This window comes from Gadus chalcogrammus, chromosome 13 (genome assembly GCF_026213295.1).
Source record: "Gadus chalcogrammus isolate NIFS_2021 chromosome 13, NIFS_Gcha_1.0, whole genome shotgun sequence".
Lineage (NCBI taxonomy): Eukaryota > Metazoa > Chordata > Actinopteri > Gadiformes > Gadidae > Gadus > Gadus chalcogrammus.
In genome coordinates, this window is record NC_079424.1 from 11,815,306 (window position 1) to 11,842,575 (window position 27,270).

The following is a 27,270-nucleotide window of genomic DNA, read 5'->3' on the forward strand; positions in this document are numbered from 1 at the left end:
TGTCCCGGTGTGTTTGAGTAACCTACAACGCGCACACACACACACACACACACACACACACACACACACACACACACACACACACACACACACACACACACACACACACACACACACACACACATACGTAGGATGGCTCCCACCAAAAATTATCTTTGCTTGCATATTTACAAGTACTAGATAATAGACTGTAAATAACTGTTTGAAAATCCAGGCAACTAAACAAAGGGTAATAGAGAGAGAGAGAGAGAGAGAGAGAGAGAGAGAGAGAGAGAGAGAGAGAGAGAGATGGTGAGAGAGAGAGAGAGGGAGAGAGAGAGAGAGAGAGAGGGAGAGAGAGAGCAAGAAGAGTGGGAGAGACTGAGAAAAGTAACAGAGAGAGGTGGGAATATGAAAATGAGAGACAAAAAGAATGTTGAGAAAGAAAGCGATCCTGATACCAGGGAATGAAGAGGAGAGAGAGAGAGAGAGAGAAGAGGAGAGAGAAGGAGAGAGAGAGAGAGAGAGAGAGAGGAGAGAGAGAGAGAGAGAGAGAGAGAGAGAGAGTGAGAGAGAGAGAGTGAGAGAGAGGACAACAACAAGTGTGTGTTGACCTCCCTTCCCGGGCGCAGCGGGAAGCAGGGTGTGTTCTGCTCTGAGATCGTTCCCTGTGGGACCCCTTCAGCAGCTCGATGGGCAGGCAGGTCAGCCGGGGTCACGGAGCATGCTCACTGCTGCTTTCCCACAGAACAGGCCCCTCGCCATTGCGTGTCCTGGTCCCAGGGGCGTGTCCGGCCCTAACGACAGGCGGGATCATGCGTGCCCGTGGCCACGTCACTTCCCTGGGAGCACAGGGTCTGCACCGTCACCCTCCATCGGAGACAAACACTCAGCGACTTGATAGCAGTCGAGGACATGAATGACGATATTATCATTATCGTCATTCATTTCAAACAAACACTTTGTACAAATGATGATGAAGGACACCCACCCCCCACGGCCAATTATACTCAAATGGTGTGAAAAAGAATGGAGAATCTGCATCAGTTCTTTGTCAGGAAATGTGGACACATGATGGGTCCCAGGTACAGCAGGGGACTGATTGGAGGGATCAGATAGAGACATACGAACAGCAATCAGACTGAGGAGCCAGCAGCAGCTGGATGAGAAGAGCTTCACCAGGGAAGGGGCAAGCATCTGCACAGCTTGACCTTTTATCTCTTGTAGAGTACGTAAACCACAAAATCACCTTTTTGGGGTGACTGAAACTGAGCTATTTGAGTCTCAAAAGACCTTGGACATTCCTGTCTTAATTTGGACAAAGATGTCGGTCAAAAATAAATCTGTCAAATTCAAGAAGTCTGCCTCTTCTGGCCATAAATGCTTATCTTTTTTTGTCTTATATTGGCTGCCCATCCTAGCTTGAGCGAGTATGACATTTGAACCCGATTGGAAGGCTGACACACCAATTCATCGATGACTCAACAACCCTTTGTCCATGGCCCCCAATAAGGGACAAGGTAGGACCGCATGTTCCCAGCCTGGGGCTTGGTGGACAGAGCCCACGTACACGCCATTAAAAGGGTGTAACGCACGCATTCCGGCACATCGCAACCCGGTGGTCCACCTCCTCATCCTTCCATACCGTTTGTCGCCGACACCACCCCGGTCTGACCGGCCCTCCTCTGCATTGTTTGAATCCTTCAATATAATTCTCCCCTGCTGGATATTAGGGTGACCCGCCCTTTCATTCCTGGCCCTCCTCGCTTTGGGTAGGACTTGAGCAGGGGCGTAGTACTGGACACATGCTTACTCACTACTACGCAGCGATCGGATATGATGCACACCATCCTGCGCTACCCAGAAAGAATACCTGGAAGGAACACAGACCCCCCGCTGGGAAACAGGCCTAGTCACCTGTGACATGGTTTAGGTGTGGAAATGCTGTAACCACCAACCCCTCCAGCAATCCCCCCCGCCCACCCACCAGGAGCCAACGCTGTCCCCTCATGGGAGGCCCTACGTCAGAGAGGGCGGAGCGGAGGAAGCTGTCGCTCTCCAGGCGGCATCCCGCAAGTCAAGGAGCTTTTCTCGGGAAGACCCTGTGAATACAGGAGGAGTAAACAGAAGCAGGAAGCACTCTTGTTTTCTCTTCCTGTCTTTGTGCTTTCCAATCTTACGAAAGCAGCGGATTTATGCAAAGCCCCCGCCTCTCCTCTTCTGTCCTCCCTCCCACACTACAAAGATAATACAAATACACCGAAACATGCCTCATTTATTTTGAAATATTCATGGAAATAACTGCGGCCACCACGAACATATAACAATGCAACTTTGAGGTACGTCAAATATCACGGTGGGCTTTACCTCGCCATACCATCCCCATTCTCTGTGGATATAACTAAACGAATAGAATCTGTGTTCCCCGATTCACTCTCATCTCTCTTCCCCATGCCTTGAACTCAGTAAATCCACCTCCACCACCGCTATGGTGGATTTACTGCTCTATGAGTAAAACGCAGGTCTTGCAGACAGAGCTGCTGCAGTCCCATGTGATACGGCAGACTTGTTATAACGTTGATTCACAGCAGCATAACTATTGGCCAGGGTGAATGGTCTGCTCTTCCCCAGACCCTTCAGATCAGGGTTTTTGGTCTGAGCTTCCAGACCTAACGAAAAGTCTTTATTTGGTACAGACAATAATTTAACCTCACTGAGTTTTTCCCAACGACAGATAATTATATTGTTTGTCCTCTCCGATCTCACTGTGACAACAAGTCAGGGAGAATCTATTCCCATGCTGATATTTTCCAACCCAACACAACCAAAAGTATTTTTTACTAAAAAAACAAAGAATAAAGTGAGATCTGTATTCTAATATATGCTGAAAGATTTATTGAGCACAGGCCAAAACCATCCCGACTTCATCAACTTTACATCAGTGGTAACCCTGGGCAACCACATACGGACAGTCTCATACTGCATGCTTGCAGCCAAGCTACGTCTGCAAAGGCCCACAGTGAGTCCCACAAAGAGGGCTACAGACAGCACACTGCCCCCCCCCCCCCCCCTCTCCTGGTGGAACTTTTTATGACCGTAGGTGCCGCTTGGATCATAGCACCTGGGGAGACTGGGTGGAGGGACTGTTGTGGTAGCGCCGGTGGATAACAGAGAGACCCAGGAGAGACGGGTGGAGGGAATGTTTTGGTACCGCGGTGGAAGCAGGGAACCCTGGAGGGACACCTTCACCCTACGGAGGATAATTCCTCCGACTTGTTTCGAGCTGACAGCCAGGGTGTACAGAGAGGCCACGGTGTGTCTGTTGAAATGTTTATTGCAAACACAACTTGCAGTATTTGTGTTTTGTATTCTGCAGCAGGCCCCGGGTGGGTCAATAAGCAGATGTATATCTGATTTGTGTGTTTTTCTTGGCAGATTGCAGGCTCATTACAACGTGGTAGATCCCGCTGCAGAACCCTGCCTGCGGTAGACATTATGGAGTGTGTGTTTGTGTGTGTGTAATTGTGAGTGTGCGGTGTGTGATGTTGTAAGGGCGTAGTGTTTTTTTGTGTGTGTGTGTGTGTGTGTGCAGTGTTAAATGGTGTGAGGGTGAAGTGTGCCTGTGTGTGTTAGTACGTGTGTGTGTGTGTGTTTGTTCGTGTGTGCGTGTATAAATGTGTGCTCTGGAATATTTTGGTTCAGTTTGGAAAATGACCTTTCTTCAGCTCAGTGTGCAGCTATTTGAGGACTGGTGCAATCACATGTACAAGTACTGAACTGTTTTCTTACTATGCAAAACACACACACAAACAAACACGCACACACACACACACCTATGCACACCCACACACACAGAAGTAAAGAATAGGTCAGGAGGAAAAAGCCGTAACCGCTCTGGGCGTTCCCAACACTGTCCAAAGAACTTTACGAAAGTGCGTCGAAGTGTTCAAATGCTCAAAGAGAGCATTTGGCTCATAGTGCATTCAGCGTTACTCTGATACGAGACTGTGGTGGTCGCTTTCAGATGACCAGCTCCGATTATCATGATCAGCTCAGACATGGGCTGTTAATAAAGTTTCCTCTCGCCTCTTGCGTTCATTCATTCAGCAACATAAACGCAGTGACAAAGTTGGGCAAGGAAAAAGTTTTCTGTTTGATCTAGACAAGGCATAAAAGGACATAGCAACACAACCGTAATTACATTTAGGCTGCAGTTCATGATTCTACTCAAGATTAAAATATCGGATTCCTGGGCCTCATGAAAAAGGGACCAGACCTGGCGGCCTGTAGAGGGCGTGTTAAAGCAACACGGCGTTTGTATACATGCGTACGTATACCAGCTATAAATGATGAGATGCGAGCGTATATATATATATATATACGCTCGCATCTTATCATCAGCATTATGTAGCGCTATAGAGGGCTGATCAATAGCATGAACTTGGGAGTTTCAATCATCTCGCCAGATCTCTCTCATACACACGCACACACACGCGTTCAAACGAACACGTGCACACGCACACGTACAAACAATATCATTTTGACTTATTGGTCATTTTATGCTGACATGACGTGTTCTTTAATGTTAAATGTGTAACACCAGAGCCATAGAGAGAGAAGAGTTGCGACACTCTCTGATCTCGCCGGCAGGGTGGTCACATGGTTCATCTAAGCATGTATAGTTCCAAAACACGCCGCGCTGCCGTGTTCTTCAATGGGACTGACAGATAGCAATATTGAATGGTAAATATAAATTAAAGAACACAAACCCAAGTACTTTTCTGACTATTGTTGCATAATTGTAAATGTCAGTTTTACATTTGGAGTGGTAGGGCGACAACTGCAAGCTACTTAGATACGTTTTTAAGTTTGAGGGAAAGCTTCACGTTCGTGTTCGTGTTAGCATGGGTAGCACTAGGCTACTGACTTTAGTGGCTTTACCTTAACTTTTACCTTACCCAAGAATGTGTTTGTGTGTATCCAACTTGAAAAACAAGAACAAAGTGAAGGAACAGGGATGAATATTGTATATATTAGTGTTAACAAGAGAGGAATACGGTGAGGAAGGGAGACAATTAAAAAAGCACTACAAGTAAAATGGACCATTGGTTATAAAACCCTCCAGCAAATGCAGATTCCACTGCCTATCATCTGCACGCTGCAGAGGAAGATGCACCATGTAAAGCTGGACCCAGTGTTTGAGATGCTGAGTGTTAAGAAAAAAATCCTCTCCACATATATCAGGCTGAGGTTTGTGGAACCAAAAACAAGTGGGAACAAGGACTAAGAACAACGAAGCAAACATACAGTAAGTGTGAACAAGAACAGCAAAGTAGAGCCAGGGGGTATCAATAAATAAAAAACGTTATTCATGTGTGGAACAAGAAAAACAAATGTGTAAACAGGTGTGCGTGTATATTTAACTTGTAAAACAAGAAAAAAGTGAAGGAACAGGGAGGAATAAGTTGTTAATATACAAAGAAAATACTCCACATACATCAGGCTGAGGTTAAGGATAGTAAAGGGCATCAGGTCGAAAGGAAATACAACAATCGCAGCAGTCGCCGCCGCCACCACCACCACCACCACCAGCACCAGCACCAGCACCACCAGCACCACCACCACCACCACCACCAACAGCCGTCGCCAGCACAAGCCGCCACCACTAGCAGCAGAAGGCGACACCACCATCCTTCGCCACCCCCAGCCAGCTCAAGCAGCCATCGCCTGCAGGAGAGTGAAAATAATCAGACCTTGAATAGCCTGTAGGTCAATGGGTTTCCCCACACATGGACAAATTGCTGCCAAGTTGGGGAAGGGGTGGATAGATGCTTACATTATGAAAAAAAAGAATGACACTAATGTCTGGGTAATAACTTTTGAAAGCTCGTCATTATGGCTTATATTTTTTTGTGTGGAATAATTTATATTCATATATGTAATCCAACAGCCTTTTCAAGGGTATAATTAAACAAAAGCAACCTTAGATCTACTAGCTATAGCATCAGACACACAGTATTCCAACACCGTAGCTAACACCGTCAGGTTCAGCAGATTAAACCCGTCGATAATCGACCTTATTGATCCTAGTAATCCTACATCAATAACTAAATAGATAAAAGTTGTCAGAGATTCACTTAACTTCTGGTGCAGTGATACCTTCACAGCTGGGGAATCGAGCTGACTAAATAGCAGGCAATGACTGAAAATAGGTCGTCTACCAAGATAAAATATATATATAATTACGCTTTGCACAAATAAAGATCAGAATATGCATCATAAAGGCCCTCTGATATAATATAGAGAGTTGACAATTCAAAAGAGGTAGCAATTTAATCAATTTACCCCCGGATACCCTCACAGATGGCGAAGTCGAGCTAACAAACAAGCAGGCAATCGGTTGTCTACAAAGATAAAAATATACATAATTACATAGTAATATATACGATTAAATATCACTATATGCATCATAAAGTCTTCTGATACAATATAGACTGTTGACAATTCAAAAGAGGTAGCTATTTAATGCACTTCCCTCAGAAGTTACTCGACGGCCACTAATGGAAATGAATGATCTCCTACGCCGTAAATGGATGTTTTGGAACTATGCGAAGCTCCATACCCCGGAAGTAGGCGGCAAAAACGCTACAACGGAGTCCAATGGAAGTGTCGCCACTCTGTTATATCTATCACTCTGTGTAACACCACAGGCTGAGCTCATACCGTGATATTGCTGACGAGGCGAGTACTGCTCTCATTGTCGGTCAATCTTTTGCTATACCTTCTATCTGGGAAATGGCACATGAAGGATTTAAGTGTTTGGCAGCTTTAATATCGCGCATGGAAACATACTACTAGGACCAGTTATGAAGTTGCCAAACTAACGTTACAACAATGGGTATTAACGTGTGATGTGTGACATTGTCCACTAGATGGCACCGCGAGGCACATATTTATCAGCACTGGCAATTAATTACTAAGCGCAAGCCTACTGTCTTTTTACTTTATTTGAACCACTGCCAGCGCCTTTGGGACAAACAATGGGCACATCTGAGAGTGTCATCTTCCAAAAACATGTTATAAAAGGAGAGACACCATTACGATCGCTTGTATTTTAACACAAAATCGTACCCATCCCTTATATCTTGTCAAGATCAGCTTCATAAAAAGCATAAAAGATGTCTTGACTTTCATATAACGAGAAAAACAACAACTATGGTCTTGGACTGCAGAAGATGACATCACTGGGCGCAACCTGCTGACATCCCAAAGGGCGTTCAGCAATACACAATACACTCAGCAATACACAATAAATGCCCTTTCTATCGACAGGGCATTTATTCTAGGAGTCACCGTAGTGCAAGTTAATGTATTAAAAACTCAAGCAGACTAATAATTTCAATAGAGAAAAAACTACTTGAGCAATGGAGTCATTAGCAGTAATAAAGTCGTCAACCGAAGGAGTCAATCGTTGCCAAGCTACGTTGCCATGGCGACAATGTTCGAGGCTCTATTCGTTCCCAGTGAACGCACACAGATGGGTGTCAGTCACTCTGCACTCAACTTTACATCATTAAAGCACGGCGGCTATTCATATTTATTGATGTAGAAAATATATGGTTAGTCTCTGCCTTACGTAACGCATCCTCCTCTCTTTGACGTAGTCTGAGCTGAACTCACTTTGTAGCGATTGTCTAGGGTCTATCTTATTCATCCATATCACGAGGACGGCAGGTGGGAATGCCAGATCTAAGTCACCCACACACAAGCACACACACTGTAAAAAAAAAAAAAAGAATGCCGGTGCATTATTGCCCCTGCGCTGCGCCAAAGTAACTGTTTCCCGCTCGCTCGGCCCTTTGAAGCGACTTCAGTGCATCAATATTTAACCTGACATTGTGAAATCTAAAAAAAGAAAGCAGAAGGAAATGAAGGCAGTGCTTTGAAGACTCACACATCTGAGTGGAGAACTGCATTGAACCACCACCACCCCCTCCTCCACCCATTGCTCTATCCCATTCCTCTCCATCTGTCTCTGGCCCCAAATGCTCTCTGCTCTTACCTATAGAGAGACCGCTACAAACAAACCCTGGCCATGTAGCAGATTAGAGGCGTGATACCTCCGACGCTAACAGGATCCAAACAGCTCCCCTCAGGAGGGGATCCGGGTCTACGGTCTGCGGCAGGTGATGGATTACAGTCCTTCAACAGCCCCCCCCCCCCCACCCCCCACCCCTCTCTCCTTCAATTCCTGCTGACAGTGCAGGTTGTGCAGGATCATTTCATGAGAGCTGTTATAAGGAGCAAGTGACAGCTACAGTGTCTGTCCCTGGGGAACACGCAAGGCCTTAGGATGTCCACACGCTGGGACAGACAGACAGACTGACAGACATGCAGCCAGAGGAACTGTGGACCGGAAGGAAACCCCCTTCTGCTACGCTCCGGGACTTGGACTTCAGCGGCGTGGTCGCGTAGCCTCTCCCACTGAGCATCGACATTGGACCAACTGGCCAGGTCCTGAACCTTCTCGCCACGGACCGCCCACAAGCTCTTCCTCTTCTTCATCGGCTTCGCCGTCTACGACCTCACTCTCTCTACGCAAGCGTCAAACACATGATGCTCAGGAAGATGCTCAACTGTACCCACAGACTGGCGGGGATCGGCCTGTTGATGGTCGTAGGGGTTCAATATCATTAGAATACGTCCGTACACAGGTAATGGGTGCTGGGGAAAAAAACGTTTCCATAGGGTTCTGGCCGTTTCAAATGTTGGCGGCGGTGGTGTAGTGTAGACCGGTGGGTCTGTTAGCTCCTAATGCCCCCGAAGTCTGCTGCTATGCGCACCACACAAGTAATGTTATATAGTCGTGTACCCCCATAGTGTTATCACTAGGTAATCGTGATTAAAAAGTCATTTCTTTCCACATAAATCATTTATGACTCTAGCCGCTAGAGCTATCACTTTACCCTGCATTTCTTATGCTTGCATAACTATTTAATTGAGCGGGCCACCGAAATTCACTGAGCTGGTTCTTCAGAAAGGGATGCGTCACCTAATAAAGCTGGGTTACTCCAGGGGCCCTCGCAGATTAAATTAAAAGCTGGCTGAAACAGACAGCGGGCTCCGAGGGCGGAGAGGAGATGTTTATCAGCGCTACTGATGTTCATATGCATTGTTCACACATGGATCTACATATCTCCATGGGTCCCAAGCTGTCCAACATGTGAGTTATAGCATGCTTGGGAACACATTGTGGGTTTTCACACTCCATTTTGACGCTTTGAGATGAACGACCTCAGGCCACAGTGTGCAGCAAACCAATGATTTATACATCACGAGTACAAAGCTACATGGAACCGCTGCCTTAGAGTTATCCTGAATGCATCATGAATGACAGGTGGAGTGCAAATCAAAAATAGCTTTTCATTGGAAACAGGCTTGAATGTGTTGCATGTGTCGGTGAGTTTTGCTTTAAGAGCCTTTCAAGGTATGCATTATATAATAAGCAGTATTTGAGAGTAACTCAGACAAGACCACATGAAACTAGCCCGAAGCACTCTATGCATAATAGAAAGACCACTGTCTGTACAGCGCTGCTGTGGTAACCAAGAGGTTCTGCTTTTGTTATAACGGCTTTGGGCATCCAAAACAAATATCGCGACTACTTCTCTCTCCAGGAGGATACTGATCTCAGGCTGTCCAGTTAGACGCACAGTAACCAGTACTTGGCAGAAGAAACGGCAACATAACGGCGGTCTTAGAGCACTACCTCTTGATGGTTAACGCCTTTCAGAATCCCATCACGTTAATCGAGATGATTTCAAGTTGAGCTGCAATGTTTTTAATAAAGAACCACGCACCCCCACACGTTGGAGGTGCGTGCCTCTTCCTATGTCTACACAGCCGAAGGAAGTGGAAAGAAGAGCCAATGAAATACACCTCCACTCAAGTCAGCTTTAGGAAATAATCCAATGCACCAGCGTTTCCATGACAACGATGGATGGAGCGGAGGGTCTCCAAGGTCGGAGCGAGATTGCCCTCCCCCTCCCCACCATCCTATTTCCTTCAGCGCAGAGGGGAAGCAGACCTGCCAGGGTGGGCTTCTGTGGGGGACGTCGCCGTCAGAGATTTCATTACCACCACCCAACCCCCTCCACCCTCTCCCCTCCCGTCAGCTCCACCCGCCCTCACCCCCGAATGATAAATGCTCACTATATATTGGTCCCTTCATCATCTCTGAGGACATGCAAGCCTAGAGAATACAAATAATAATAAAGGGCATTTGTCCTATATGGTGGAAGGAGTCGAGAGCATTTCTACAGTATTGTGCAAATAAGCAGGAGGGAGATATCTGAGTGGATGAGGACGAGAGTTGTTGTCGTGTGTTTGGATCCATAATTTAGGAGACTCCTCAGTTTAGAGTGAGGAGGAAAGAATGGAATGGAAGGAAGGAACCGGGTTAGGAAGCAAGGATCATCTCACACACTGGCTTTCTGTTGTTCCTCATCATGGTCCTTATCTCAATCTGCCTTACATTCATAGAATGTATCTTATCATCCACAACCATTTACATGGGTACGTATTATAAATTCCTACGGAATGCATATATGGTGTCTGCACCAAAAACATCTTAGATCCACGCTTCAAACGCGGGTGGGTTGCGTTAAATCTGTTGGAGAAAGTGGGGCGAGGCACTGTGATATGCTATATGTTTGATCATGAGGTTTCATCTCTGCTTGGCGTCTTCCCCTAGTGCACTGCAAAAATGGTGTCCACAGGGTAATCTTGCATGCACTTTTTTTTTTTTTTTTCACACATGTGCTACCGCATTAATCGGCACGTGCCGTGACACCCTGTGAAACCTTTTCATAGCAACCAGAAACTTTTTTGGTTGCTATGAAAAAAGGTCCTTGTTTTTTTTGGGGTGGTGACAAGAGGAAAATAGGAAAGAAGGAAAAGGCTTGGTTGCAGCTGAAACCCGTCCAAAGAAATATCACATACGCTGATGTGTTTGAATAGAGCATAGCAACACTTCCAGCACTACAAGTGGGCTGGATGGAGAGGTTTCTTTCACCATGCAGCGTCTCTCTCTCTCTCAGGACAACATCATGGCTGACCTATCTGTTCTCTGCCAGTTCTCAACATGCCTATGGGAACACAGAGAGAGAGAGATCGAGGGGGAGATAAGGAGATAGAGAGAAAAAACACACGAAAGTGTGTGAGAGTGAAAGATGTAAAGAGTGATCAAGATATAAAGATTATTACAGACTGTGAAAGAGCTAGAGGAAGATAGACAGTGACAGAGAGAGCAAGCAAGAGAAAGAGTGGCAGAGAGATAAGGAGCAACAGAGAGTGCGAGATAGAGAGAGTTATTCCAAAGAGACACGAAGCCACCCTGACTTTATCATCCGCCCACGGCTGTCAGAGTCTCGGCATCCAGGGACACAACTCCACAACTTTCATCACCGTTTTATGTCACTGGGCTGAGGATTCACTAGAGTGGAGGGCGAGAGGGGGCCAGGGGGAAGGGAGGAGAGGGTCAGAGGGGGGGCTGGGAGTGTAAGCAGTGCATGGACACTTTGGTGTGTGATAACGCCCCCATTGCACTCTCCTACAGACAGACACGTCTCCTCTCCTTGTGTTTCAGCAAGTACTGATCCTCAAAAGTCTGGTGTATCCCCAGCCAGGAGTGGAAACTCTCTGCAATAAGGGTATATTAATTAACCATTAATTAAGGGAAAATTGACAGCGAGTCATTTGGTTTTTGTGTTGTTGTTCAGTTCTTCTTTTACATTCTTCTGCACCATCTAATAATATTAAACCTAACCCACTGACCCCTATATCAATGCTGGAATAATGCTTCTTACTGCATTAACTAATGTTACTTAATGGTTAATTAATGTACCCTTATTGTAGTGTTCCCACTGATCCTTTTTAGTGTATAGACATATATAAATAATATATATACACACTAGCTGAGATGTTTCTTTGAATAAGCATTCTTTAACCTCTTAAACTCCAGCCTATTTTTAATTGTCTAATTTGTCTAATATGCTATGTTTGAGTTGTGTTTGGTGTGTGTAAAAATGACTTATATGTGCTTGTAGCGGAGTTTCTCATGTTTAATTTGATATGACTCTTTCTATATAATAAGGGCAGTGTTGTATGCCTTTTGCTGCGAGAGTGATCACGTTCTTCCCAATATAGTAATAGTTTAACTATTTGACCAACATCACAACCACAACAGAGCGCTAGTGATTTAATGCACAAGCCCTGTTGATCCAAAATGCTTACGTTGTATGCAACATCCACCCACCCACCCACACAGGGCCAAACTACCGGTCATTTGTTGAATATATTATTTTTATTTTAACATCATCATAGATTAACTTTTAATTTCCCTTCATTCATTTAAAATGATCACCTCTGAATGTACACATACTGCAAACTGTCAAAAATATACAAACAAATGCAGGCTTGTGCTATAGTCTGGTCAAATGTCTAAAAAACTGTGGCACTGGGGGGAGAGAAATAGCAAGAGAGACAGAGAGAGAGACAGAGCGAGAGCGAGAACGAGAGAGAGAGAGAGAGAGAGAGACAGAGAGAGAGAGAGCGAGAGCGAGAGAGAGAGGAACAAAATAGACAAGATAGACGAGAGAAGACATTGAAACCATTGAAGACATGCACAGCATCATTGTGAGCACCAATCACAGCGGTCTGTGTGTACGGTGTGTCCGTGGGCTCAGTGTGGAAAAGTACATACATTTCATTTCACTGGCGGTGCGGCACAAAACGCCCGTCACATTCCGAACAGACAGACCAAACCAACCCAGTACCCCGACTTCCCCCCCCAACCCGCCCCCCACCCCCTCCTTCAAAAGGTCGCTAGTTAATGGAACTTGTTAGGCACATCATTGTTTTTTGTGGTTTTAACTTTTCTGGAAAATCTGAGATACTGTAAATGTACAATGCTAAACAAAAACGTAAAAGGAAAACAAAACAAAAACTAATTGCAAAAAACAGCCACACCCACCTCCCAAAGTAAAGACAATTGTACAATACAAATAAAAATCAACTTCGAAAAGTTATTCAGGAATCACTGTCTGGTTTTAACCGTGTAACCATGTCACATAATTTCGATTTCTTCCAGGGGTTTGGGTGTTTTTGGGTCCGTCTCGTAGGGATTTCCGTATTTCCGTGTGCTTGTCTGAGGGACTGCATGCACGCGTGCGCATGTGTGTGTGTGTGTGTGTGTGTTGTGATCGTATTTGTGCACGTGTGTTTGCGTGTGACGTGGGGACAAGCAAAGGAAGAACCATCGGGGAGACGGGGGAGGTGAACAACTTGAGGTGCTTTGCGGTGGCAGTGTGGTGTCAGAGCCAGCCGGCCAATCAGATGCTCAGGTCCTTGGGGCTGTCCTTGTAGGTCTTCTTCTTGGGCTCTGGGAGCGAGGCGACGGCGGAGGGGCGGGCGGGTTCCGACTTGAGGGTGGTGTTGGCGGAGGAGCGGGTGGCTTCAGACTTGAGGGTGGCGCTGCCGGAGGAGCGCCTGGGGTCGGACTTGAGCGTGCTGTAGTACTCCCTGACCTTGTCCGCCACAAGGTCGTCATCGTCATCGTCGTCGTAGGAATCTTCGTCCGGCTCCGCCCGTCCGTCCCGCCTAAAGCTGCTGACGGGGGAGGCGTCCCGGCCCGGGCTACGGCCTCGGTTCCTCGGCTCGGGGTAGGGGTCCCTGCTGGACGAGCGGCCCACCCTTTCGGGGGAGTCGCTCCGCAGCAGGGAGCTGTACCGCTTGTACGCCGAGTCCGAGTCGGGGGTGCGCACCCTGGGCAGGCTGAGGTCCCCGAAGGGCCCCCGCAGCGGCGCCTCCCTCAGGAGGCTGGCGGCAGGCCGGTAGGACCCCTCCAGGGACGAGGCCCTGGGCAGCGGACCGTCCTCCTTGTAGAAGCGCCCCGGCGTGCCCTCCCTGCTGGGGGGCTCCCGGAGGACGCTGTCCGGCAGGGTGCTGGGTAGGTCCAGGGATCTGCGGGGCTCCCGGAGCGCGGGCGCCCCCCCGTTGGGCTTGTGGTTGCCCTGGGCGGCGTAGCGGTCGGGGCTGCTGCGGCGCTGGTAGGGGTCCGAGGAGTGGGCGTGGCGGCGGCGCGGGGACTGGCGCGGGGAGCGGTAGGGCGAGCGACGGGGCGAGTGTTGCCGGGAGCGATGAGGGGAGCGGTGGGCGGTGCGGTGCGGGGAGCGGTACGGCGAGCGGTGCGGGGAGCGGTGGCGCCGTCTCTCCGGGGAGCGGCCCTTCGCGGGCGCCGCCGTGCGTCGCGGGTCGAGCGTGTTCTCTGCGCTGCGGGAGCGTCCCGTGCGGTCCGGAGAGCGATGGCGTCCGGTTCGGGGCTGCCCGGAGGACGGGTTGTTGGAGTGATGGTGGTGGTGGTGGCGGCCGTCTTTGGAGGTGCTCTTGCCCTTGTCATCCTTGCCGGTCGACTTCCCCCCCTTGCGCTTGCTTTTCTTGTCCGGTGAGCGATGGTGGCGGTGTTTGGAATGGCTTTTCTTGGCAGGCTGACCGCTCGACGCCTTCTTGCTCCGAGCGGACACGGGGGGGGGGTCTGGCAGGTAGTCGGACACGGAGGGCGCGACGGGCGGGAGCAGCGAGCTCACTTCCGAAGCGTTTTGTAACCCTGTGGTTGACTGGACTGCGGCGTCGCCGTTTGGCTGGGTGCCTGCAACGGAACGTGACACACGGTTAAGGGATGGGGGTGAATGCGTTTAAAAAGAGCAGAAGAAATGCCGCCCCTTTAAGTGACCACGGTTACAGTGCATGCTCTAAACCACAAAGCCAATGAGGTCACCAGATAAAAGCCATTCAGATGGTCGTTACCAGCAAGGCCGCTTACCGCCAGACAGCAAAGTATGATGGATCTAAGGTTACCAGAGCTTCTTTATAACAATAGAGCCATGTGGAACAGCCAAAGCTTGACGATGATACTTTTGACAGGCAACCAACCTTCATCCCAGGTGTTACTGGATTCACTTTACCGAAGCAGGGTGGGCCAAACCGGCCACTGGATTGATGGCCAGCTCACCAACGTGCGGCGAGTGATTCTGCTGCATGATCGGATTTGATAGGCCATGCTCTTTCATGCGACGTCGCAATGTTTTCAAAATGGTTGATGTCGAAAGAAAAACAGTTTGGGATGAGATCCATGAACGTGAACAGAGCGGTATTGCGCTTCTTGAGGTACAAGTCACGAGGAGGCTAAATTTTTACAATAAATGATTAAACTTAATCAAATAGTTGAAACTTAAGGTCGAGATGCATCAAAGGTGCCATACATCATGTGAAGACTATATTAGCACAAATTATATGGTGACATTTTTTGGGAGTGCTGCAATTTTTGATAATACACATTTTGCAGTTTTTCTTTAATCCAAACTGTCCTACGGTCAAACTCCAATTTCTTATTTTATCCTATTCATATTTTAAGCTGCAACTTATACTATTTTTATCAAAAGCCAAGACACAATGTGCAAACCACAAGACCAAGAGGTGCTCAAGGTTAAATGCAACTGTGTCAATGCTTTAATCCGATTGGCTCGCAATGACAACGGTGGCGCGGTGGATACATTTGCAATGCATTGTGGGTGAATGGGTTTGTATGTGCGAAGTCTGGAAACAGCCTGCGTTGAAGCCACGCATACGAGTGGAGAGCAAGAGGACATGAGAGCCACCGCAAGACAGACAAGACGGATAGACACACAGGCAGGCGCAAAGGGGGGCGGGGGGGGGTTCGGGAACAAAGCGGTTACAAACCGTGGTGGGGTTCGGAGCGGCCTCCCCCATCTTGTCATTTCTCATACATGCAGTGAGATGGGGAGCGACCCTCCCTGATGAGGACAAGAGCCGGGCACAACACCGGCAGATTAACACAGAACACACAGAGAGAAGAAGAGCACAGTGTTTAGAGCGTGGGAGCCTTCGCTGGAAGGAGGGGGGAAAAAAGGAGAATTATCGTGTGGAGGTTTCAATGGAAAAAAATGTGTTTTATTTATTGATCATTCAGAATAAAGACAGAGTCCCAGAAAACGTCCCGACACTTTGGTGGAAACCATCAGATATAGAGAATGTCCTGGAAGGGAGCCCAGGCACACGTGTGAAAACACACACACAAACACGCACCCGCACTCACACACACACGCACTCACACACACACACACGCAGACACGCACACAAGCATACAATAGAAGCAGCAGAGAGAAAAGACAGAGGACACCCATAATAGAAGCATTTGACGCAGTTTTTTTTACAATGCCCTCAGGATTTAAAAGAAACACTGACAAGAATGTCGAAAGGGTGTTTTGACTAAAAAGAAAAAACAAGAAAAAAAGGAATGGTCAAAGAATAAACAGGTCCCAATGATGTTCAGCTGAAGGTTAAGAAGAAAAAAAGTCTTGACGCTTGACAGAAATAACATGAATGAACTTTTCCAGACAGGCAAATTATCTTTAAAAACATAACACAAAAGTAAAAATGCAGTTTCGATGACTTGCGACAATCCATCACAACAGGTCAAATACTAAAAAAAATAAAAAGAATGATTCCATAAATATTATGGAAAATAGACAAAAACAGAAAAAAAAATAACACTTTGGACAAGATCATGCACCAATAGACTTTCACCTCAAATATGTGTATTCAATTCCGCACTCTGTACATAACACGAAAATACTTGTAAAATGCCTCTATTCGTTTCACCACTATACAAAACCAAGCAGTGGCGTTTCTGCCGCGTGGAAGACGGGGTGGTACGCTCCGTTGACATTAACAGCAGGTGCATATAAATCCATGGATTAGTGAATAATGTCACAATGCACAGCAGTGAGATTTCGTTGTTGCGCGGGGGGAGGGGGAGGGGGGGGGGGGGGGGGGGGGGGGGGGGGGGCGAAGGCTCACGCGTAAATCGACGTTAGACTGAGCACAGTTCCTGTTGCTGACAAACCCCTTCGAATTCAGTAGCTTACATTCACCTTCAATAAATAACATAAATATGCATCTCATCGCATCCTAACAGAGAAACCCCGGGAGGATGTTCCCCCGCCCCCGCTTGAATTCCTTTTCATTATGGGATGCGTGGTATAGAGCCCCTCCCCTCCATCGCTAAGCTAAGTACGTCCCTTGGGGGAATCACTTTTGTCCCCAAGTATGGATGACATTTCCTGCTCATCGCAGCCCCCTCTCAGTCCGTTGCAGTAGTGAGGGGCTCCGTCTAGGGCCGGGCGTTGGGCCCGGAGAGAGATGGGTGACGGTGGGGTGACATGGAAGTTGTGGTCAGGTGATCAGCTGATGATCCAATGGATGTCGCCTCACCGGCCTCACCATTCACAACCCCCCCCCCCCCCCCTTTCCCCCCACTCCCATCGACCCACCCATGTTTTAAACCAAAAAAAGGAACACAACGTATCTATCGTGAGTCCATCCATGGGCGGGGGCAATGTGACCGGGTCCGAAGGTGAAACCACCACCAGCACCACCACCTCCACCAGAGAGAGTGAGAGAAGAGACGCACCCTCCCACCACCACCGCCACCACCACCACCACCAACACCGACACCACCACCACCACCCCTCCCCCCGCCCCGCTCACGGCGCCCGGCCGGGGTCCTCAGGGCGTGAAGACGGGGGAGAAGGGGATGTTCTCGTAGATGGACCCACCATATTCGGGCACCGAGCCGTCGCCCCGCTGCAGCAGCAGGTGGGCGCGCCGGCCCCCGCTCTTGATGAGCTCGATGGCGCGCGCGTGCTTCATGCCCTTGGTGCTCTCGCCGTTGATCTCCAGGATCTCATCGCCCACCTGGAGACCGGCACAGAGGGGGAGACGGGGGGAGGGGAGAGGAGGGGAGGAGAGGAGGGGAGGGGAGAGGAGGAGAGGAGGGGAGGGGAGGGGAGGGGAGAGGAGGAGAGGAGGGGAGGGGAGAGGAGGAGAGGGGAGGGGAGGAGGAGAGAAGTAGGGGAGGGGAGAGGAGGAGGGGAAGGGAGAGGAGGGGAGGGGAGGAGAGAAGCAGGGGAGGAGAAGAGGAGAGGCAAGGAGGAGAGGAGGGAGAATGGGGAGGAGAGCAGGGACGAAGGTTTTGGGATAGAAACGGGGAGGGAGAGGGAAAAATAAGGACAAAAGGGGAGATAACATGAGCAAATGCCACACATCGTATCCTCAGTGCAAGAACCCTACTCCGATCAGCATAAACAAACAAACAGCAACTCTGGGAAGAAGAAAATAAAAAAGCGCCCATTGCATTGAAAAGCCCTGAAGACAAAGTTGGCACAGAGAGACTGAGTGACAGCAAGGAGGAGAAAAAGGGAGCAAAACAACAGCTCCCTTTTTTAAATTTCTTCCCCTTCACGCCTGCAGTTATCTGTCAGTGGTGTCTGTGCCCAGGGAATACCTCTCTGGAAGAATGTAGGTCTCACACACACACACACACACACACACACACACACACACACACACACACACACACACACACACACACACACACACACACACACACACACACACACACACACACACACACACACACACACACACACACCCCTCACTCCCTCACACTACCAGCTTCTATTAATATCACACATAACTCGTCATGTGAGCAAACCCGTATGTATGTAAACAAGCATTGCAGACACAGCCGCCGTGCAAACAGACAAACACATCTAAAATATGTCAAACAGTCCTCTTGCCATTCAGCTGAATATGCATGTGGATAAGTGTGAATTCATCAGCCCATATAGTGCATTCTATCTCCCGCTCCGATCACATGCATGCGCTTTTGGCAAATCTGTTGACAGTTAAAAAATATAATATATTAAAAAGCCTTCCTTATGTTGCCCTAAGAGCCTCTCTTGGCGTGCTGCTGCAGTGTTAATGAAGGTGTGTGTGTGTGTATATGTTCCTGACAGGGGTGCAACAACACCTATCAGCTAGCATGTTAGCTCATTGCAGCTCCTTAGGCAAGCGGTTCCGATTCAGTGTTTCACATCTCGCAGTAATTGGGAGCCACATAATGCAGAGCCAATTATATCCATGAGTGCTAGCAGTTCTTTTTTTCTAACGGATACAGAGGAGAGGAGGAGGGGCTGCCTCCATTAACTGCTCTTTAATGAACATCTAGAAGTGGCTGTATATCCCATGCAAAGCTGAGTGCGAGTATGTGTGTGCTAATGACACATCAACCGTTTCCCCGGTCCCTGCTATGCAACACAATCCTGTGAACACCACTTGGAGAGCAATCTCATCCATTGTCCGACCGACAGATCTCTAGAAGATGCGGAATACATGGTACGCTCCGTCCCTTTATGTCTTTTGACAGGTGAGGCCCCTGCACTCGTGAACACAACCTCCTGCTGTCAAACGATTAAGACATAGGAGAGACTTAGGCAATATAGACCCTGAATCCAGTTGATTCTATCACATTTATATTCAGCGCCCGATCGGCTTAACGTTCGTTCCTCTGCATCGCTTATTGAGAAAAAAAGAAACAAACATGCAGTCCTGTGCAGTTTTCTGATACAAACGTGCGGCCACGCGGTCTAAATAGCTTCCCAGAGGGGCTGGATGATGAGGCAAACACGGCTAAGAAACCAGGAAAGGAGAAAAAACTAAGAGTCAGCTGAAGCAGTCACAGGGAGCAGCCACCCGGAGCATATCGGGTGTCGTAAATAACCTCCCCGCCCTGAAGCCAGCCTGCTTGTTCCTCCTCAGAGTTCCCCCCCCGCCCCTCAACGAGGTCACGCTCCAAAGAGGGCTCTAGGCAGACTGTTCAACACACCCATGGCCCTGCCAATTAACGTTCACGGCCTTGGAAACGTCCAAAGACACTCCCAATCCCAACACACACACACACACCAACACACTAAACAGTGTGTGTGGTGTGTGTGTTGGAGTGGATAAGCCGAGTGCCGTGGGGTGCGGTTGGTTTGTGTTTGGTCTTCGGGCGTGTGATTTGTCGGCGGTGTGTGTGTGGTTTGTGGGCGTGTGGTTAGAGGGCGGTGTGTGTGTGGTTTGGGGGCGGTGTGTGTGTGGTTAACAGGCGTGTGTGTGTGGTTTGTGGGCGGTGTGTGTGTGTGTGGTTTGTGGGCGGTGTGTGTGTGTGGTTTGTGGGCGGTGTGTTCATGGTTTATGGGCGTGTGGGTCGGACCCCCGTACCCTCATCATGCCGTTGCGTACGGCGGCCCCCTCCTCGGCCAGGCGCAGCACGTACAGGTCCATGTTGTACTCCTTCCCGCCCCGCAGGCTGAACCCAAAGCCCTTGTTGTCCCGGTCCAGGTCCACCGAGTACACCTCACCGTCCTGCTGTCACACACACACAGACACACGGACGCGCACACACACACACACACACACACACAGAGATGGACACGCAAACACACACAGAAGAATTAATACAATTTGCATCAAGGTCACTTTAGTGATTTCACCATCATCTATGAGTGGATGTGTGTGTGTGTGAGTGTATATAGTTTGAAGTCGACCCCAGGGGTAGCGATGTATGTGTTTGTGTAAATGGCTAATTCAGGAGAGTTGCCTATTTCTAATAGGATACAGTATATGTCACACGGTGAGAGCGAGAGAGAGAGAGAAACAGAGACAGCGAGAGAAATAGAGACAGCGAGAGAGAGAGAGACAGCGAGAGAGAGAGAGAGAGAGAGAGAGAGAGAGAGAGAGAGAGACAGCGAGAGAGCGAGAGAGAGAGAGAGAGAGAAACAGAGACAGCGAGAGAGAAACAGAGACAGCGAGAGAGAGAGACCGAGACCGAGACCGACAGAGACAGACAGAGACAGACAGAGGCAGACAGAGGCAGACAGAGACAGACCGAGAGAGAGAGAGAGAGAGAGAGAGAGAGAGAGCGAAAGAGAGAGAAAGACAAGGGCACAGAGAAGGTGGACGCCCGTGTCCTCCGGTCCTCCTCTGGTGGAGGAGCAGCCTATCTGTGCGTGCCATCTCCACGCCGTCACATTAATTCAGCAGGCAGCGCGCGGACTGGGGGGCTCACTGTGAAATCTAATGAGCCTTTAGCTTCCTAACCCTTTCTCAAAGGACAGATGGCGGAGGGGACACTCGCTTAGATTATAGCTTTTATTGTGTTGGTCATCGTGTGCAAGTAGGGGAGGACAGACAGGTGAACGACTGGGACAAGGGTTAGCGGCTAGAGGCCGGCTGTAAATGTCATCAGGACACCGATAAATTGAGAGCTGTGGTGCGCGTGTGTGTGTGTGTGTGTGTGTGAGGGATTGAGAGAGTGAGTGAGAGTGAAAGAGGGAGAGAGAAGAGCGAGACAGAGAGAGGTGAATGGGATGCATAGGTGACTGGCTGGTTGGGGTTTCATAGAGAGAAGAGTGACAGCCTGGTTGAGTGACGTAGGGGTGTGTGTGTGTGTGTGTGTGTCTTTGTTTGTGTGTATGTCTGTGTGTCTGTCTGTGTTTGTATGTGTCTGTGAGTGACATGTAAAACTGTGTGTTGAGATCTGATACATGGAGGTTCCGACAGGCTGATAACAGGGTGGACAGCGGGCTGGATGGATGGATGGCTAAAAGGAAGATGGAGGTAAACAAGGGTCTGGTTGGGTGAAGGGCTTCCTTACCTGTGCCGGGGGCAGGGGCGGGGGTGCTTGTGGGGCTTTGAACTCATACGACTCCTGCTTTGGTTTGGTGTTTCTGTAGAAAATGTAGAAGCGCCTGGTGAATGGGTGGCCATACTGTATGGCAACATTAAAACATGAACCTCATTATGGACGTCTGGTAGGCCCAGGTTGTCAATGCGCTAACAATCTAAGCAGTTGGTCTATGCGACTCAGGTTTGATTCCCACCTGTGGCCCTATCACATCTATCACAAGCGCCTTGAGTGGCCACTGGTTAGAAAAGCGCTCTAGAAATGCAGTCCATTTACCATTTATCTCTCTTTACCATCTCCATTAATGCCCAAAAAAAACGTAAAAGTATTTACAAAAACAAACACATTCACCTGATTATTATCATTGAGCTAGCTAAAGAATATTCTGATTATCCAGCATTGTGCTGTTGTCCGAACCGACAAATTTATCAAAAGGGAGAAAAAAAGACAGAAGAATAATGAGATCAAATGATTGTGGTCCTGAAACTTTGACGGGGCTAATGTTGAAAGGACTCCGTTTCCCAGAAGGCCCCTTTACCTGGCCTCGGCCTGCTGCTGGGGGGCGTGGGTGGTGGTGATGGTGGCGATTTTCTCTGCGTTGGTCAGCAGGGAGGCGTTGGAGGATTCTGGAAGGAGGAGGCAAGGAGGACAGGTTGGATGAGACCCGGAAGGAGTCAACCACGAGGGCTTACATAAACCCACTCACACGGACAGGAGATTATGTTACACGAAGAGAGGCCCCTGAATAAAACTGGGCCAGCTGCCCAGTAACCTCGTGTCTGAGTAAGTCATCCGCTTTACCGTTTAAATGTAAACGCCAAATGTAAAACGTGTGAAGGGTAATTTGCCAAAGCGCACTGGGTGGCGTTGTGGAAGCTTTATTTTCAGCTGTTCCAGGTTCACGCCAGAACCTGGAGTGGCATAGACCTCAAAGGTTTAGCACACACGCGCGTGCACAAGAACGCACACACTCCCACACCCACACATTCTTTTCAGTCTCAGCCTCTCGTTTGTTCTCTTTAATCCCCATTTATCCAGTTCTCCCCGTCTGCTCATCAGCAGACATTGCGCCTTTTCTTGGAGTACCTGTCTATATCTTTATACATCTCTACTTCTCAGATTGCCCCTCTCAAGCCTCTATACTGCAGGGTTGCAACTAGCGAGTAAAGTTCTTCGATTAATAGATAAAGCATTGCGAATATGTGACCCACAAACTCACTGTTAACGATCTGAGAGAAATAACAACCAAATGATTGCATTCGTGGGCATCAAATTCTTTGTACTTCTTATTTGATAAATGACAAACAAAACATAGATTGTCAAGATGAAAATCTATACATTTTCTCAAAGATCCACGCATCAATGAACCGATCAATTCATCCACTAATTGTTCCAGCGCTGCTCTGCCCCCACAACACCATCATTCAGCCCGTCTGTGTGTCTGCTCCGGCTCTCTTCATGAATTCCAGACACATCCAGAGGCTCTGCCGACGTCATCCAACACAAAACAGAGCAAGTCTGCTTCAAGGTGAGCGGCACCAGGGACAACTCAGGGAGGAGGACGGGTGTGTGTGTGTCTGCGGGTGCGAGCGTGTGTGACTGTGCGTGTGTGTGTGTGTGTGTGCGTCTGTGTGTGTGTGCGTGCGTGCGCGGGATGGGGGTAATCTCGTCTCCAAAATCTCCTTCCTTCAATGCATTGGTGAAATCTCCCGTTTGGTCATTGCTTAGAGATGATACCATCTATCAACACCGTAGGATTGCCTCAGTCTCAGTAGAACAAGCGTTGGTCGCGGGCCTCGTGGTTCATGTATGCATTGCTGTGAACCCTGCTGTCCCTTAAAGCGGGTGGATTCATTCAGCAGCACCCAGCAGGCCACTTGAACCCCTCCTGATGTGTGCCGACAGGGGGAAGAGGGAGGGGACAAGCTATTGGGTCAATATGGTTCCAGACCTCCAAAATAACACAGTAATAAACATTGTGTTCATCCATGTGTGTATGAAGACACGACAGCCGTGACGCGATTGATGGGAGATACAGCTCCAGAAACCTAAAGAGAGACAAGCATCGGATTTTTGTTGTGTGGTGGGGGTGGGGGGGGTAGGGCGGGGCTGTCATGCTCTGTGCCAGTATTTTTGTCAAACCGGGTCCGTTTGCCTGGCAGATAACACAAAACGCAGGGCACTGCTTTTATTGTCTCACTGCTGTTGCCCAATCGCTCCTGCTGTGAGTTTTTTCAGGCAGAACAGTATCAGCGCACAGTTTGTCATCCGCGCTGCAGAGAAAAACAGCCATCAAAAAATAAGGATAGCTCCAATTTTCAAATGCACGCAGTTTGATAACAGGTGCACACAAACAAACACACACACACGCAGACACACACACAATACTTACACTTACACACACACACACACACACACACACACACGCACGCACACAAACAAACAAACAGTCTCATATCCACGTAACACAAGGTGGGGTGGGAACACTTATATAAGGGGCCCCATAACAATTCTCCATTATTCCTATTGTTTGTTGTTTGTACACTTACACACAACACACACACACACCGTATCTAAATTGCTCTTGCATGTTTCAGATTTCTGGGGATGCTGGAGGCATAAAAAACAAATGCTGGGAATAAGAAGTAGAAGAAGAGGAAGAAGAAGGAGAATGGGTACAGCCCCCCCATCTCTTCTGTGGAGAGCGTGGGAGTTCCATTCCCCTTTGAACACTACAGGGGAACTCTACGGAGGGGGCTTTATATAACGGATAGGGAGCGGGTGACTTCATCGACAAACAATGTTCTAATAGAAAACCACCACACCCTGAAAATCACCATCACCATCACAGTCCTGATGGTTATCATCACACACCGTCATCCTAATAACCATCATCATTATCTTCATCTCCTTCCCCGTCATCATCATCGCTATCATCATCATCCTCAAAGGCATCATCATCATCACCATCACGGTCCTGATCATTATCGTCACACACCGTCATCCTAATAACCATCATCATTATCATCATCTCCATCACCGTCATCATCATCACTCTCATCTTCATCATCCTCAAAGGCATCTTCATCAGCATCATAACCATCATCATCACTATCACCACCCTCCTCATCACAGCCTATATAGGGTTGAACCGCTGCCTCGATACAACGGCTCTGATCAGCCTCTGCCTCCACGAGGCTGACGTTATTGTTGTCTCAGTCTGACTCAGAGAAGTAGACCACTTGTTTTAATGTGAGCTGGAGTCCCCGCAACGCATCATTAAACGCGTCAGCGCGCGCTAAACGGCACTAAAAACACTGAGTCACAGCGAACAGGGCACCGCAGCGAGCCCCGCCACTGCTTAGGGGGGATGAATGACTGGCCTGGGAGGCTCTCTCAACAGCTAGGCTAACTGTGATTACATTCTGGGGGGGATGGGGGGAGATTAGCTCATCGACAAATAATACTAAACATTTTCGGATTGTCATACGCACACAAATACATACATTAACATATACATGACACAGACACACATAAATGAACACACACCCACATATATATATTCCCACACACACACACCCACCCACCCATCCACCCACCCTCCGGCCCGGCTTCACACTGACCGTCTCCGGGTATGATGCGCAGGGTGACGGTGTTGCCGGCCTCCTTGATGAGGTTGACGATGTCCGAGTGGGACTTGTTGGTGATGGAGCAGTTGTTGACGGCCAGGATGCGGTCGCCCACCTTCAGCTTCCCACAGCGGTCCGCCGGGCTGCCCTCGATGATGCGCCCTATTTTGTGGGGCATGGCCACACATGCATTGCCAGCTATGGTCACCCGCCGTGAACAGTGTGTGTGTGTGTGTGAGTGTGTATGTGTGTGCGTGTGCAGCGTGTGTGCAGTGAGATAGAAGAACAAAAAAAGGGAAAGATGCAAAGGAGAGAGAAGGGCAAGGGAGAAGAGAGATAAGGAGGCAAGTTTAGGGGTTAATTCACCGAAGCCCAGAGCTTGTTGAGAAACAAAGACCGAGGGGTCGCACAGAGAGAAGGCACTCCGAGGTTCCGGCAAAATGGTTATTAATGCGTCAGGGTTTTGTTTTTATCTCCCCGTTCCTGCCGACGCTCGTCGTAAATCAACTTCTCAAGTGAATCAGTTCAGGGGGAAAAAAAGAAATGTAGCTGAACTCGGTCAAATATGTTTTTTTCTCTTTGATGTAGTGTTCCCGTCCGCCCTCTGGCCCCCGTCTTTCCTCTGCTATCAACTCTAGAGTTTCCACGGGCAGCTCTCCGCCCGGGCGGGGGTATCGTGGTTCTATTTGTATAAGACGGCGCCTGCAGCAGCACGCTGGTAATGAGAACAAACCCGGGAAGACACTCACTAATACAGACACCTGTGCAAACTTTGGAGACAAGGAACGTGCACATCAGCGTGGCATCCCAACCAGCAGCCCGCGGCCACTCCCCCCCCCCCCCCCCCCGTATCCCCTAGACCCACCCTCACCCCCATCATCCTCCTCTTCCTGTTTGTCTGTCTTCAGTCATTAAAAGAGAGAAATAGAGCACAGATACACACACTCCTTTCATTCGCTCCCAGTCTCTGCCCTTTTCCATGTCATATTCTGCTAAATTCTTACATCCTACTCCTTTTTATGTGCTACACACAGCCGCCTCATCCAGAACCTCTCCACTTGTCTGCCCTCTATAGGAGCTGGGCCTGACGGGCTGTGAGGAAGGGAGAGGAAATGAAAGAAAGATGAGGGAAAGTGAGGCACGGAGGAGGAGGTACTTTTCAAATAAGCAGCTGCAGAGATGGGCACTAGCTTCTCCCCCCCCCCCCCCCCCCCCCCCCCCCCCCCCCCCCTCCAACACATGAAACTCTGAGGTTCAAAGTTCTATTCCTTCTCTTGCTCTCTGATTTTCTTCCTGTCCCTCCGTTTCTCCCTCTCTGTCTTGATCTAGCTGGCCGCCTGGCCAGACCGACCATACGGACGGACTTCCACATTATTTTCTACCTTGAGCATTTCAAATCAGCTGATCAGTGAGCCAACCGCAGCAGCACTCCCAGAGAGAACCCCATTACAGACTCCACAAGCTGCACGGATCCACACTAAATAAGGCACCATCGCTAGCTAACACACTGCAGGGAATAAAAGCACTAATAGTATGTACACAGGAACATGTACTTTGTTGTTTTTACAAATTGGTCTACAAAAAAAGGAGGGGGGTACTGTGTATACGCAGGCGAATCTGAGAAATGAATGTACTTTTGAAAAGCTATCCCTGAACATTGACTCCACAGGAGAGATGATTCACACCTTTTGAATAAGTGCTCAACTGGGTAAAACTTGTTGGAAGAGGATGTGGAGCAAATTATGAGGTTCTCTATTGTAGTCCCGTACTCTCGACTCCAATGCAATTCTGCAGACAGGTTCCTCTGTTAATCTAGCGCCGCCATTCAGGTCATTAGCTTTAAGGTGCTTAGCAGGAGTCACTTAAGACAGCGTTGACAGTGCTGCTGGCTCGGAGCATTAAACAAGAATCATGTTAATTGTCCTCGGTAAGAAGCATTATGCGCAGCACACAGGAGCAAAAAAGGAGATCCAAACGTTTTGGGGTTTGACAGTCGCAGAAGAAAATAGCACA

The 27,270-nt window shown here is 48.6% G+C and overlaps 2 protein-coding genes across 3 annotated transcripts in view; both read right to left on the reverse strand.

Moving 5' to 3' along the window:
• Positions 1 to 12,866: 12,866 nt before the first annotated feature.
• LOC130402382 (serine/arginine repetitive matrix protein 5-like) lies at positions 12,867 to 15,077 on the reverse strand. Its single transcript, XM_056606528.1, has 2 exons — positions 15,050 to 15,077; positions 12,867 to 14,686 (listed from the first exon to the last, which is right to left on the reverse strand). Exons 1-2 carry the CDS (start codon positions 15,075 to 15,077, stop codon positions 13,371 to 13,373), a joined length of 1,344 nt encoding a protein of 447 aa, XP_056462503.1. The 3' UTR covers positions 12,867 to 13,370.
• A 2,522-nt stretch (positions 15,078 to 17,599) lies between these two features.
• The window catches only part of LOC130402642 (membrane-associated guanylate kinase, WW and PDZ domain-containing protein 1-like), a 101,421-nt gene continuing 91,750 nt past the window's right edge, over positions 17,600 to 27,270 (reverse strand). Inside the window, exons 19-23 of one of the 2 annotated variants that reach the window (XM_056606893.1) lie at positions 25,252 to 25,455; positions 22,167 to 22,254; positions 21,599 to 21,671; positions 20,164 to 20,307; positions 17,600 to 17,814 (exon numbers count right to left, since the gene is read on the reverse strand). In XM_056606893.1, the coding sequence (XP_056462868.1) occupies positions 17,626 to 17,814; positions 20,164 to 20,307; positions 21,599 to 21,671; positions 22,167 to 22,254; positions 25,252 to 25,455 (698 nt within the window). In that variant the 3' untranslated portion in view covers positions 17,600 to 17,625. Of the gene's footprint in view, positions 17,815 to 20,163; positions 20,311 to 21,598; positions 21,672 to 22,166; positions 22,255 to 25,251; positions 25,456 to 27,270 lie in introns of both variants that reach the window. The other variant, XM_056606892.1, reaches the window with a different exon arrangement.

What these genes read in the sequence shown, in the direction of transcription:
- LOC130402382 (XM_056606528.1), bottom strand. Translation starts at nt 15,077, where the DNA reads ATGCAGCAGAATCACTCGCCGCACGTTG. An exon ending in GAATCACTCGCCGCACGTTG is followed by an intron (nt 14,687 to 15,049) that starts GTGAGCTGGCCA and finishes GTTCCGTTGCAG; the next exon opens with GCACCCAGCCAAACGGCGAC.